At 32.7% G+C, this 12,393-nt stretch overlaps 1 protein-coding gene across 1 annotated transcript; it reads left to right on the forward strand.

Annotated features, from left to right (window-relative positions):
- Window positions 1-1,546: 1,546 nt before the first annotated feature.
- LOC127735740 (uncharacterized) lies at window positions 1,547-5,322 on the forward strand. Its single transcript, XM_052246025.1, has 3 exons — window positions 1,547-1,661; window positions 3,478-3,684; window positions 4,110-5,322. Exons 2-3 carry the CDS (start codon window positions 3,504-3,506, stop codon window positions 5,288-5,290), a joined length of 1,362 nt encoding a protein of 453 aa, XP_052101985.1. The 5' UTR covers window positions 1,547-1,661; window positions 3,478-3,503; the 3' UTR covers window positions 5,291-5,322.
- The last annotated feature ends 7,071 nt before the right edge of the window (window positions 5,323-12,393 follow it).

Genomic DNA, 12,393 nt, shown 5'->3' on the forward strand with positions numbered 1-12,393 from the left:
GTACGTTTTTTGCAGAGAGTATTTTCTACATTTTCAATGTTCAGCGCCACATATCTTATTCAATTGTTAGGATAGACAAATCTACTACAAATCTAAATGAAAGGTTCTGTAAAGTGGTTCGAACGGATCAACGGCGGCAAAATGTTTACTGCCACTGAAAAGGAGCAAACATTTTGCCTTGCAACAAATCATCTCTAGAAGTTGTTGCAAGAGCTCTTTATCTTCGATAAAATTGAGAATGGAAATGGGGAATGTGTCAAAGAGACAACAACCCGACCAAAAAGCAGAAAACAGCCCAATGTCCATTTTGACTAGACGTGGCTGCGTATCAATACATCCCTCGCAGCCAAATTGCCGGGTTAGTTTACTGCTGGATATATGATTAACTGGTCATCATGTCTTTATTACAGCCAACTCTTGGGGTTCCGTCATCTGTGACAATAAATCAGTTATTTTTTTGATGGTGGTTTATATGTCATATTTGTCGATTAAAACAATACCTTTCAGAAGATAAGCATCTGATCATTAGTTGTAATTTTGGAATTTTATTGTTTTAAAAAAAAAAATTTTTGTGTATCATCGCATTTCTCCATAGACTATCACGTGATATTTGTGTAAACATGTTTTATAGAAAGAATTATTTATACAGGGAATACTAAATTAAGTTTTAATGTGTATATGCATTCGTCTATACAAGTGTCATCAAATTTTATTTAACAATGTATTTCATTTTTTTTTCAAACAGTTATGGATCTTAAAAAAAGCTTAACTCGCCAACAATTTCAGATAGATATTCTCTGAAAATTGGTTTATAGCAAAAGCTTTATGCCCATACTTTTCAAAATTTATTTATCAATATGCACCAAAGATTAATATCAGTGAGACAAGCTTCTAATGCAGTTATCTCGATAATTGATGAAACCAAGGTCATAAATATGCAGGTGCATATATATTTCAAATAACATAATTTTACAGTTTTTTTTAAATGTAAGATTGTGGTTTCTAAATAACCTTTAATTAGTATGCTTGTATATACCGATATAAATAAAAGCTTAAACGTAAGAAGAATTACTATTTGTTGTTCCCACTTTCACATTGCAACTTTACATGTTGGAAGTTTATTCAGCAAAATATTCCAAAAACAATTCCAAACATCGACCAGAATTGTTTATAAAATTATTCGATGTTTGGAATCATTTTTGGAAGATTTTTTTAAATAAACAATCAACATGTAAAGTTGCAAATGTGAAAATGGGAACAATAAAAAAGTGATTCCACACATTGTTGTAGAACAAAAAAAAACATGCGCAATTGAAGATTTTGAATGTATTGAATTTGGAATACTAAACAAAACACACAGGACATTTCATAAATTCCTCTCTAACCAATTTCTGGTGTACATGTTGTGTAGAAATGACAACATTTATCCATTTGTTTTTACAGAATATAATTTGATCGTAAAAACATGTCATGTTTAGTAAACAAATCTAAAGGCCATACAAGGCTAAATGCGATCGTGCTACAAATGTAACAATATTTACAATATAAGTACTATATTTGTGTCGTATCGAAACTTTATGGGATATTCATCTTTTGAGGAAACTTCGCAGACACCGGTTGTTATAAATAGAACATGAACATGATTGTTATTCATAAATTTGGTAAGTAAAATGAATTTTAGTGATCAGAAAGAGAAAATAGATTTACTACGTTTTTAAAGGACCTGTATGTATGAATATGTACACAATTTCAAGTTAGTTTTGAGGATCTGCCTGAAAACAAGAATCATTTTTACATCGCGATGACCGTGAGGGCATTCCGATGTATTGTTGCCGACGAGATTTCTACTTACGTAACTTTCGTGTTTGACTGGTAACCGATCTATAAATACGCGGACATTATCGAGTGCAAAATAACATTCCTTATCGCTTGTTATAAATTCATTTCTTAAATGAATACTCATAAAATATTTTTGTTTAGAACATAAATTAATAATATGAAAATGTTTTGTCGTTAGAAATATATATATAAGTAAAAAATCATTGATATTACTCTATGCACACGTACAGAAAAATTGTGTTAACGCATGCGGAAGAATATCTCAAGAACGTTTTGCGGGAAAATATAAATGCCTGCTCAAATCCAATCTATTAGAAAAAAACATATTATTACAGAAGAGTGTCCACAATGCACTTGCACTGCACTATTATTAGAATAGTAAAATAGAATGATATACAAATGAATGAAAATTATATTTTATACATGTAACTGTTATATGCAAACATTAATATAATATATAACAACAAACCAGAGTATACTGATTTGTATCACTACAATATAATAGTTATTACGGTGACGTTGAATTTCCTGTCATTTATTCATTATCCACGCACGAACTTGTCTCAGAAAAAAATTATATCTCTGTACATTAACCTCACTTTCAGGTATACAGATGTGATTTTTTTTCTGAGACAAGTGCTTGTGACCATCCACAAGAACTTGCGGTCATCCGATGTTCAGTACTTTGATTAAAATTGACATGTTCGGTTCCGTTTTGACAATAATGCCTTATATAACTAGTGTATGATTGGTAACTTATTTAATGGTGGTTTAAGTTTAAACCTAGTCGTGTATCACTACTTGTTATATGTATTACCTTGTACATGTAACACATTGTCTTTTTGATATGGAAGAAAAATTCGTAAGTTAGAGATACATTACCATGAAATCGATTATTCAGTTGTTGTTTGCTTGGCGTCCTGTGGCAAACAGTTCATGCATATTCAGGACGAAAACAAGTTATCATAAAAACATGACTGTTGTAGGGTCTGAAGTATACGTGAACTTGAGGACAGGGCGGAGGATTTTACTGTGACTGGAAAACAATGCTTGTATGTATATGTATATATATATATATATATATATATATATATATATATATATCGTGTAAGAGACTTAGCCACACAACATGTCAATGTCCTCTAGGAAGTTGCTATGGTTCTCAACTTGTAAACACCACTACAGCACTTTTCAATACTGACACGTGTCTTGGATTATGAAATTGATCATTTAGGTTATTTCTACCTCAATGGATGGACAGCAATTCTTTCTAGATATATTGTCCGTCCGCATGCAGTCAGTGGTTTATTTAGTCATTTAGTCATGTTGAGTAGGGTCTGCTTATCCTTCTGGAGCAACTGGGATCAGTCTTTCGGTTTTGTAGGCTGGTGTTTGTTGTTTTCTTGTTTTTCGTGTTCTGCCATGGATTTGTCGGTTTCTGGTTGTCCCTTTGTTATATTCTGCCTCTTTATTATTAGTATATAGTAGAAGCTAATGTAGTATCATTACTACTACTGTGTGACTGTCCAACTTATTTGACCAACTCAGAAGCCAGTCTTCAGTACAAGATTAAGAATTTACAGGAACAAGTTCAACCTTCTTCATTTTGTGTATTCGTATGAAAATTTATATTTGCAGACACATTTTGAACCAGTTTGTTAACGATGTTTTCAAATAAGAGAAATGCAATTCCAGGAACCATCACACGTTCTAGTGGAAACAGTTTCTTTGATGACGAAGATGATGATGGTGTCGTAATATCAGAACTTCAAAATTCCTCTCGACCATTCAACTTGTATTCAGCTCTTGAAAGCTTCGGGGATACAATTACTGAAGAAAATGAAGGTATATAGCTAATTGTGATATTGCTGGTAGATTGTTGATTTTGGATTTACTTACTTATGTTGGGACTGGGTTAACTATCTGGATCTTTTCTTGAGTAACTGATTTTTGTCATTTTATTTTTTTTAACATTTGTCAGACTATGAAAATAAAATAAATTACGAACATAAGCATACAATTTACTTGAACTGCAGAAGAACGATTGTATCGTCAAAAGCATCTCTGGAGTTGCAATCTATTATATAACGACACTCAAAGAAATTGAATAGAAAAAAGTGTCCATACGGGATCAACTATTTTATTCTTAGTTTTACAACATTACGGTTCGAATGCAAAAACATTTATGTATTGATACATTTTAGATACTTAGTACTTACTCTTAAAAAAGTCTAATACGTACGTCCACTTACAAGTATATCTTATTTCAGATTCTTTTGATGATCCGTGCAGTCCGCAAATACACACTCCAATCAACAACGACAAAGACAAAAGTACTTTAGAAAATTCAATTACAAAGAAAATTGAAAACCTCAGATTAACTGCTAAATCTGATAATGCTAATGTGAAATCAGTCAAACGATTTTCTTACAAAGAAAATTCAGAAATAAGAAAAGGCCGAAAGAATAATCATACGAGGATGCATAACTCAGATAAAAGTATAATACATCAAGATTTGTCCTGTGTTAAACGAAGGTCTAGTTTAAAGGATGTAACACAAATGTTTCCTTGTGGATGCGATGAACATTCGACAAACACGGAAACAAAGAGTAATATGGATTTTAAAGAATTTAACAGATGCGTGCAATTTGATAATTCGGTGCTAAAAGACTCGCAATATATGAAAAGAAGGTCTAGTTTCAGCGAGATATCACAAATGATTGCCTCTAATAAGAATGACAATATAAAAGACATTAGAGTGAAAAGCAGTCATGTAGATAAATCCTGGATTGATCGTGACGGTCGATTTTCTGAATTGAATAAACAATCGATGGGTAAAGATGTAAAACAAACGAAAAGACGGTCAAGTTTAGATGATTTAAATAAAGTTTCATCTACATTTCCATCCGAAAAATACACAAGTGATAACAAAAAATTAGAAATAAAAGACAATGTGATTTTCCAATTTTATCAATCGGATGGTATCGATTCAAACGATATAATATCGATACCACAAAAATCAGCGACTAAAGCAGCATTACGAAGTACAAAAAGTGCTATAAACATGCGCGAGTTCTTGATTAGCTCAAAAATACATATTGTTTCATCAGAAAAAAGGATGCTAAATTGTTCGGAAGGCCAAACAATAATAGACAAAGTTGCAATGACCGCTGCCGCACACGATTCAGGAGGGGCGATAAAAGATGACAACGCTTTGCAAAGAAAAAAGAATGAGAATAAAGTCGACAAATCAGTTCATTTAATTTCAGACAGTTCTGTTATTAAGAATGCCGAATTTAAAACTGGAACGGGTAATAGTGATATTCAAAACAATGATCTGAATTCATTTGAAAATAATTCCGTCCAAACTAAACCATGGGAGTGGTTAGCTAAAAGCAAAATTCGACAAAGTAAAAGAGAACATCATATGATTTCTCCTGCCTGTTTTTGAATTTTTCAATGTTGAATTAAATTAAAATGACTCTGTTACAACTTATTCTTATATTTTATGTAACATGATTAATAGACTAAAGTCTCTTTATAATCCGGATATATATAGGTCTATAGATATGTAAACTATACAGAAATCCAACGACAAATATACCAAAGAAATTTATATAGTACATGTATCCTTTTATATTCTTTATTCAAAACAAATCTAAGACTGCTACAGTGGAGACAGCAAATCTTTAGGACTATTTTCTTTTATCCTTACTTTTACATATTAAATTCGATAACATTCTGTACTGTTAGATCTATTCAATGATAATAATAATACTAAGTTCAAGGTTTAACGTGTTATAGATAGAATAATACTTTCAGTTCGATAAGACTACGACAAGGACTTTTATTGTCGAATTGGGACCCTGTTGTTGTATATGTATTAGATGTAATCTTTTATTTCTGATGCATTATCCCCTCAGATAGCCCCTCAGATATGAGACGATTACATCTGATTTACATTTCTCTGTCATCAAATTGATACCGTATCACTGTATTTGTATGGCAATAAGAATCGTTGGATTAACTTGTCTTTTTCTGGTTTAATTGCCAAAATCTGAATTTTTTGCTGATAAATGATAACACTTCTATGTATATCATAATAAAACCGATCTCTGTATCTACTAATAAAATAACAAGGTTCAATTTGTTAGCCGGCATGACGTAAAAACGACGAATCAAAGAATTCAACTTTATATATAATTAATATAGGAAAATGTTATTGTTTAAAAAATTCACCATTCCAGGCCCTTTTGTTTCCCACATAATTAATATTAGCAATAATTAACAAGTTTCGGGTCGAATCTAATACAGATACCAATAGTATATGTCACATGTAGTTTCAAATTGTAGTAACTGTTACCTTCTGTAAATCCCTCCTTTATCAGGAGAACCTGGAATTTTTCCAAAAGTTTTTTTTTTATATCTATGTTACACTATAGTACACTATTTAACAAGTCTGTTTTGTTCCACCTCAATGCCACTATTAATTTTGGCCAATTAGTTAAGGAATTAAATTTAGTTTATAGTAAGTTTATTGTAGTAAGAAAAACAAGACGGGTTCAAACAGAAAGATTTTGAAAACAGAGAAAACTCTGCGCATTACAATCAGCATCACTTCAGATGACAATACGAATACTAAAAATCCAGGCTAAAAATAAGGCATAGGTACTTTAATTCAGTCGTGGACCCGTCGCGGGTGTCACGTTCTAGTAACCATAATTATTATATCTATACTATTAAACGAGAAGACCTCATTTTGTGTGTCGCTTCTCTTCCTTCCACAATAAATTAATCATCATGCCTCTGTGTCCTATAGGTACCATACATAGTCGCATTTGTCATCCTCGCTTATGATTATTCAGTTTGGGTTATCAAATTATTTTGGGAGGAAAACGAAAATAAAGGCGTCCGGATATTGTTTCCGTCATCGGACGGACTTTTAAGTCATAGAAAAGACTTCCGTTTAGGACTGTTTTAAAATTACACATAATTTTCATAAGTACTTGGGGACAGGACAATTATTTTCGCGTTTTTCTGTATACTGTAAATAAAGTGTATTTGATATTTACTATCAATTCCAAGTTTACTTTCCACTGCGGTCACTGATATATTATATAGAGATAAAACTGAGAATGGAAATGGGGAATGTGTCAAAGAGACAACAACCCGACCATAGAGCAGACAACAGCCGAAGGCCACCAATGGGTCTTCAATGCAGCGAGAAACTCCTGCACCCGGAGGCGTCTTTCATCTGGCCCCTAAACAAATATGTATACTAGTTCAGTGATAATGGACTGTCATACTAAACTCCAAATTATACACAAGAAACTAAAATTTAAAATGATACAAGACTAACAAAGGCCAGAGGCTACTGACTTGGGACAGGTGCAAATATGCGGCGGGGTTAAACATGTTTTTGAGATTTCAACCCTCCCCCTATACCTAGAGTCTCTATATATAATATATCGGTGACCGCCGTGGATAGTCTCTTAGTCTATATAATATATCAGTTACCGCCGTGGATAGTAAATAGCAAATACACTTTATTTAAAATATATGTATGGATACAGAAAAAACAGAAAACAAAAAATAACGGATTTTGGAAAAAAGGGGGAGGGCAAAAAAAAAATTGTCCTGTCCCCAAGTACCGATGACTTTTGATACCTTTCCTGAAATTCTCCAGTCATAAATCTTTTACAAAAATTCATCCTACGACAGTTTACATACTTTCAATTACGCTCTAATGCCCGTGGTGTTTTCTAGTTATATTTTTTAATGCTGAATTAATCATCGTCCAATCTATGTACATATAACATAAATCTAATATCTTTGAAGAGAAATGCAAAGTGGTAAGTAATTTATTCACAATGATGTTAAAGTGTAAGCCAGTCAATATATTATCATTTTATATACCCTTCTTAGATGGGACGTATTTAATATTTTATACCGGAGTCCGTCCATTCGTACGTATGTCAACACTTCGTACACTCACTCAAATTTGCTTTAATCAATTCTCATGAAATTTTAACACAACATTTAGGATTGACGTACGAAAGCTCTCTTTCGATTTTAAAAACATATTTTGGTTTTTCGTTCGAGCTAGAGTAACGAGATTTTAACCGTTGATGACAGTTTTTTTTCACATGTCGCTCAATAACTCGAGTTTGGCTAGATCAATTGACTTATTACTTTATGCTGCTGTTTGTATGGGGTTGTTAAAAGAAATATCCACTTCGATTTTGAATAAGATTTTAGTTTGTCGTTCAAAAGTTTCAGGACTTTAACCATCAGATTTAAGGCAATTTTCATATATTGCACACTTACTAGAGTTCTATAAAATTGATTTACTTAAAAACTCTTACCACTCTTATTCAATTGTGACGTTATAATTTACTCTTTTCCCGGAAAATTACGTAATATCAAAATCTGCTATAGATTTATGATTTGTTTGGCGTTTGTGACGTCATATTTACCACAGATTAGACATTTGCTATAAATCTTGAACCAACCACTAATTTGAGTCCTACATATATATTTCAATATGCAATAGAAAGGCGTATTATGGGCTCCTGGTGTAGCTGTTAATAGTGATCAAATACAGCTTTCTCTTTTGACATGCCTTTGAACTTATTTTTTAAGTAGATAAGTAGTATAAATTAACGAGAGAGAAAAAATTAAAACTCAAACGATTTCAAGACATGCTAAACAAAAATGACTTACATAGCACCATGCGTTCAATATATTACTTCCTTGATTCGACTTGAGTCGAGAAAGTTTAAAGAATAGGGAAACTTGTTTTGCAAAGCCTTACTTTCAATTTGGAGCTATGTTGTTAAAGGTCACCTAAGTCTGATTTCTGGACACTCATTTGGTTCCAGTTGATATTGGAACTTCACAAGAATGAATGAATTTATACTTTCAAATCGGTGCAAATACATAATTCTTACAAAAGCGTTCTTTCTTTTCTTTTCTTTTTTTCTTTTGATCGGATGGTCGCATAAGAATAAGACATTTTGTATTAGCCCTGAATAAAAATATCGAATATGTCTTTAATAAACGTCACTGTCTAATTTGGCGCTAGAGATGACAAAAGCGAATTTTTTTTATGGGCATGATGTGATGTTATATTCATCGCTAACTTTTCTTGCATATTTAAAATAAATGTCACAGCCTAAGCCCAAAACCGTACTCAACAGTCTTTTCACAAAAGTGTTTCATATAAGAAAATTTAATGCAATATATCTCTGTTATTTACATACCAATAATGGTTTATACATAATAATGTGAAGAAGGAAACAATGAAAGAAAAATATCCAAATAATGAAAACTACATTTGTGGGGAACGAAAATCAAAGGTCATAATCAGGGTTTTGATTCCAGTTGATCTTGGAATTAATGTCCATGTTTTATGTTCATGCTATAATTTCTATTAACATGCATGTACATAAATTATTGACGTCTTCATTTGACCAAAAACTCCTCAAACAAATTCTAAGAGAAAACCAGCATAGGACCATTTTATAATAATATTTTATTAGACGTAATATTTTGCTAATGATATTTATAATTTACAAAAGATACCAAATGGATAATCAAACTCAAAGTGGAAAACGAACTAACAATGCCATGGCAAAACACGAAAATCGAACAAGAGATAAACAACAGTATACAAAACACAACATAGATTACTAATGACTGGGCAACAAGAACCCCACCAATACCGGGGGTGTTTTCAGGTGCTCCGGAAAAGTAAGAAGATCAAGCTCCACATGTGGCATCAGTCGTTTTGCCTATATGTAAGTAAAAATCCGGTGACAAATATTTATTCATGTTTCTATGTTTATTAAGTCACGTTTGGTTTTGATTTTGTCAGTTTTTATGGACTTCACATTTTTGAATATGCCTTGGAGTTCGGTATTTTTGTTATACTTTTTTGCTATGTTGGCTGCGGTATGGTTAATTGGACACACGTTAAAGTTGTTCTGTTTTAAGTGGACTAAAGCTTTAAGTGATTTTTTTAAATATACTATTATAGAGAACAACTTGCGATGTCAATAGTTTCTTGTTCAGGTTGGCTAAAACTTACAGCGGAAAAAATGATTATGATTGCTCACAAGGTTCTGGGACAAGGCTACTATCAGTATATCATGAAATTAAGACATCGTGCTTCTTTCATCCAAGTATTATTAAACGCAAAAAAATACTCATCATAGATAACGCCTTATAATTTTGTAAGCCAGACGCACTCATCAGTGACGTTCGAATCAAAAAGTTAAAAGGCTAAATAAAGTACGAAACTGAAGAACATTGAGGATTAAAAATTTCGAAAGGGTTTGCCAAATGCAGCTAAGGTAATCTATTCCTGGGGAAGAAAATCCTGCTTTGACGTTACTATTTGCATCAAAGGAATTGTCCATTAGATTGACAGAAATTCTGTACTCCTTTCCGAAAAGATAGAGAAAATTCTGGATAAGGGAACTAGATACTGCAATGCCATATGGTTGCAATGAAAACATCAAAAGAGTAGGAAATTTGTCAAGTCCAGCCTGCAGTGATGTAAATGTAATGAGCTTATTTAATACTAGTACTACTTTAAGACACCAGCGTAGTCATGAGCAAAAACATTACCATCGGCCCAATGTAAAAAAAAATCTTCCAAATCTAGATCGCTCTCTGTGAGCTTTGATGACCTTCTTTCACATCTTCATCATCCGCTAGGGTAACATTACATTAGAACTATTTTTTTTCACTGCCTATTAATTTTCTAAAATGCACTTGACAAGGGATGCATAAATACATTTTTCTCAAATATACAGACTGGTCAGTATAATTTGTAGTGTAGCTCTTTTCCGTCTTTTTAAACCAGTAAGATCGGAACCTTTACATGAGGAAAAGAGGAAATTCCTTCCAGTTCAGTTTTATAATAAAGAAATTGATGCAATCAACATCAGCAACGTTCTTCACCACAAGGAGGTAACATCTAAAATTCCACTTTATTTTCAAAATCAGTCTGTTCATATTGTATCCTACAGTTACACCAAAACCATTGCACCTAAAGTATTTAACTATAAGCAAGCATTGCAGGCCTTGATTTAGAAGAATACCTAAAAAAGTACCTGTGACATGTGACTGTTCCTACTTGCCTTATATTTACAGCCCCTCTGGCCTTGTTGTTACTGGGGATCTCTACATGGACATCTCCAAAAGGTGATATCTCATGGTCCTAAGTTAAGAGAACCCCAACACATCAATTGGAACCATAACTTCAAAATAATTATGGATTCCATTGAGGACTACGCCAGAGCATGGGTTAAACGAGAAGAAGTTGAACTGGACACTTTATCAGAATGGGTCAAAACAATCAGGTCACTGATAATACGTCGAATTCATAAGTTGAAAAACTGTGTGAATGATCGACCAACGTTCGTTTTCAGAGACAAAGAAGCTGTGAAATGTCTATCATCTCTTCACGATAAATATGATGTTGTTCCTGCGGACAAAGCTTCAATAATATTGTCTTTGTATGTAAATCGTACTACTACGAGTCTCTTGTAAAAGAATAAGGAATACATGAGCACTCAGCTAATCCCACATACAAAAACATATAATTTGACAAGGATGAGATTTTGCCGAATCATAAGTCTTTCATGGCTTCAATGAACATTACATTGAACAGCAAATCTGAGGACTTACCTTGTTTGAATTGGATACATAAGCTTCACAAAATTACGTACAAACAACGGTACATTGTCGGCTCATCTGCATGTTCTTCAAAGGAATTGTCCATTAGATTGACAAAAATTCTGTCCGCAGTGAAAGAGGGTCTTCAAAAATACTGTGAAACTGTTTACTCGCGTAGTGGATTCTAAAAAACTCTAAAGAAATTCTGAATAAGTTTAAATCTCGATCTTTCTCTGAAATTAATTCTATCAAAACATTTGATTTTTCAACCCTGTATACTATCATTCCTCTTGTGAAATTGAAAAATCGTCTAAAAGAAATAATCCATAATGCTTTTCAATATAAAAATGGCAGCATATAAATCTATTACTTTGGGATACCATACGGCATATTTTGTTAATAGTGAACAAAAAGGTAAAACATGCTATAGAGAGGAACAAGTGATCAGTATAATGGAGTATCTTATTGACAACATATTTGTTGAATTTGGAGGGAGACTTTTTCAACAAATTGTCGGCATTCCTATAAGAACGAACTGTGCGCCTCTCCTTGCCGACCTCTTCTTATTTTCATATTAGTCGGAGTTCCTTCAGCCACTTCAAAAACAAGAAGATCAAAGAAGCCAGATCATTTAATTTCACATTCAGATATATTGATGATGTTCTTTCCATTATCAATCCAAACCTTTCTGATTGGGTAACATTAATATATCCTCAAGAACTAGAAATGAAAGAAAAAACAGACACGGCTTCATCCGCCTCATTTTAGACTTATACCTCGAATTTGACATAAGCGGTCATCTCAGTACCAGAATCTATGACAAACGAGACGATTTTAATTTTGAAATTATCAATTTCCCCTACCTAAGTA

The sequence above is a fragment of the Mytilus californianus genome, unplaced genomic scaffold (assembly GCF_021869535.1).
Source record: "Mytilus californianus isolate M0D057914Y unplaced genomic scaffold, xbMytCali1.0.p SCAF_3, whole genome shotgun sequence".
NCBI lineage: Eukaryota > Metazoa > Mollusca > Bivalvia > Mytilida > Mytilidae > Mytilus > Mytilus californianus.

Bases quoted from the DNA above. Each gene is read 5' to 3' on its own strand.
- LOC127735740 (XM_052246025.1), top strand. From the start codon at position 3,504: ATGTTTTCAAATAAGAGAAATGCAATTCCAGGAACCATCACACGTTCT. The intron at 3,685-4,109 runs GTATATAGCTAA...ATCTTATTTCAG, and splicing joins AATTACTGAAGAAAATGAAG to ATTCTTTTGATGATCCGTGC.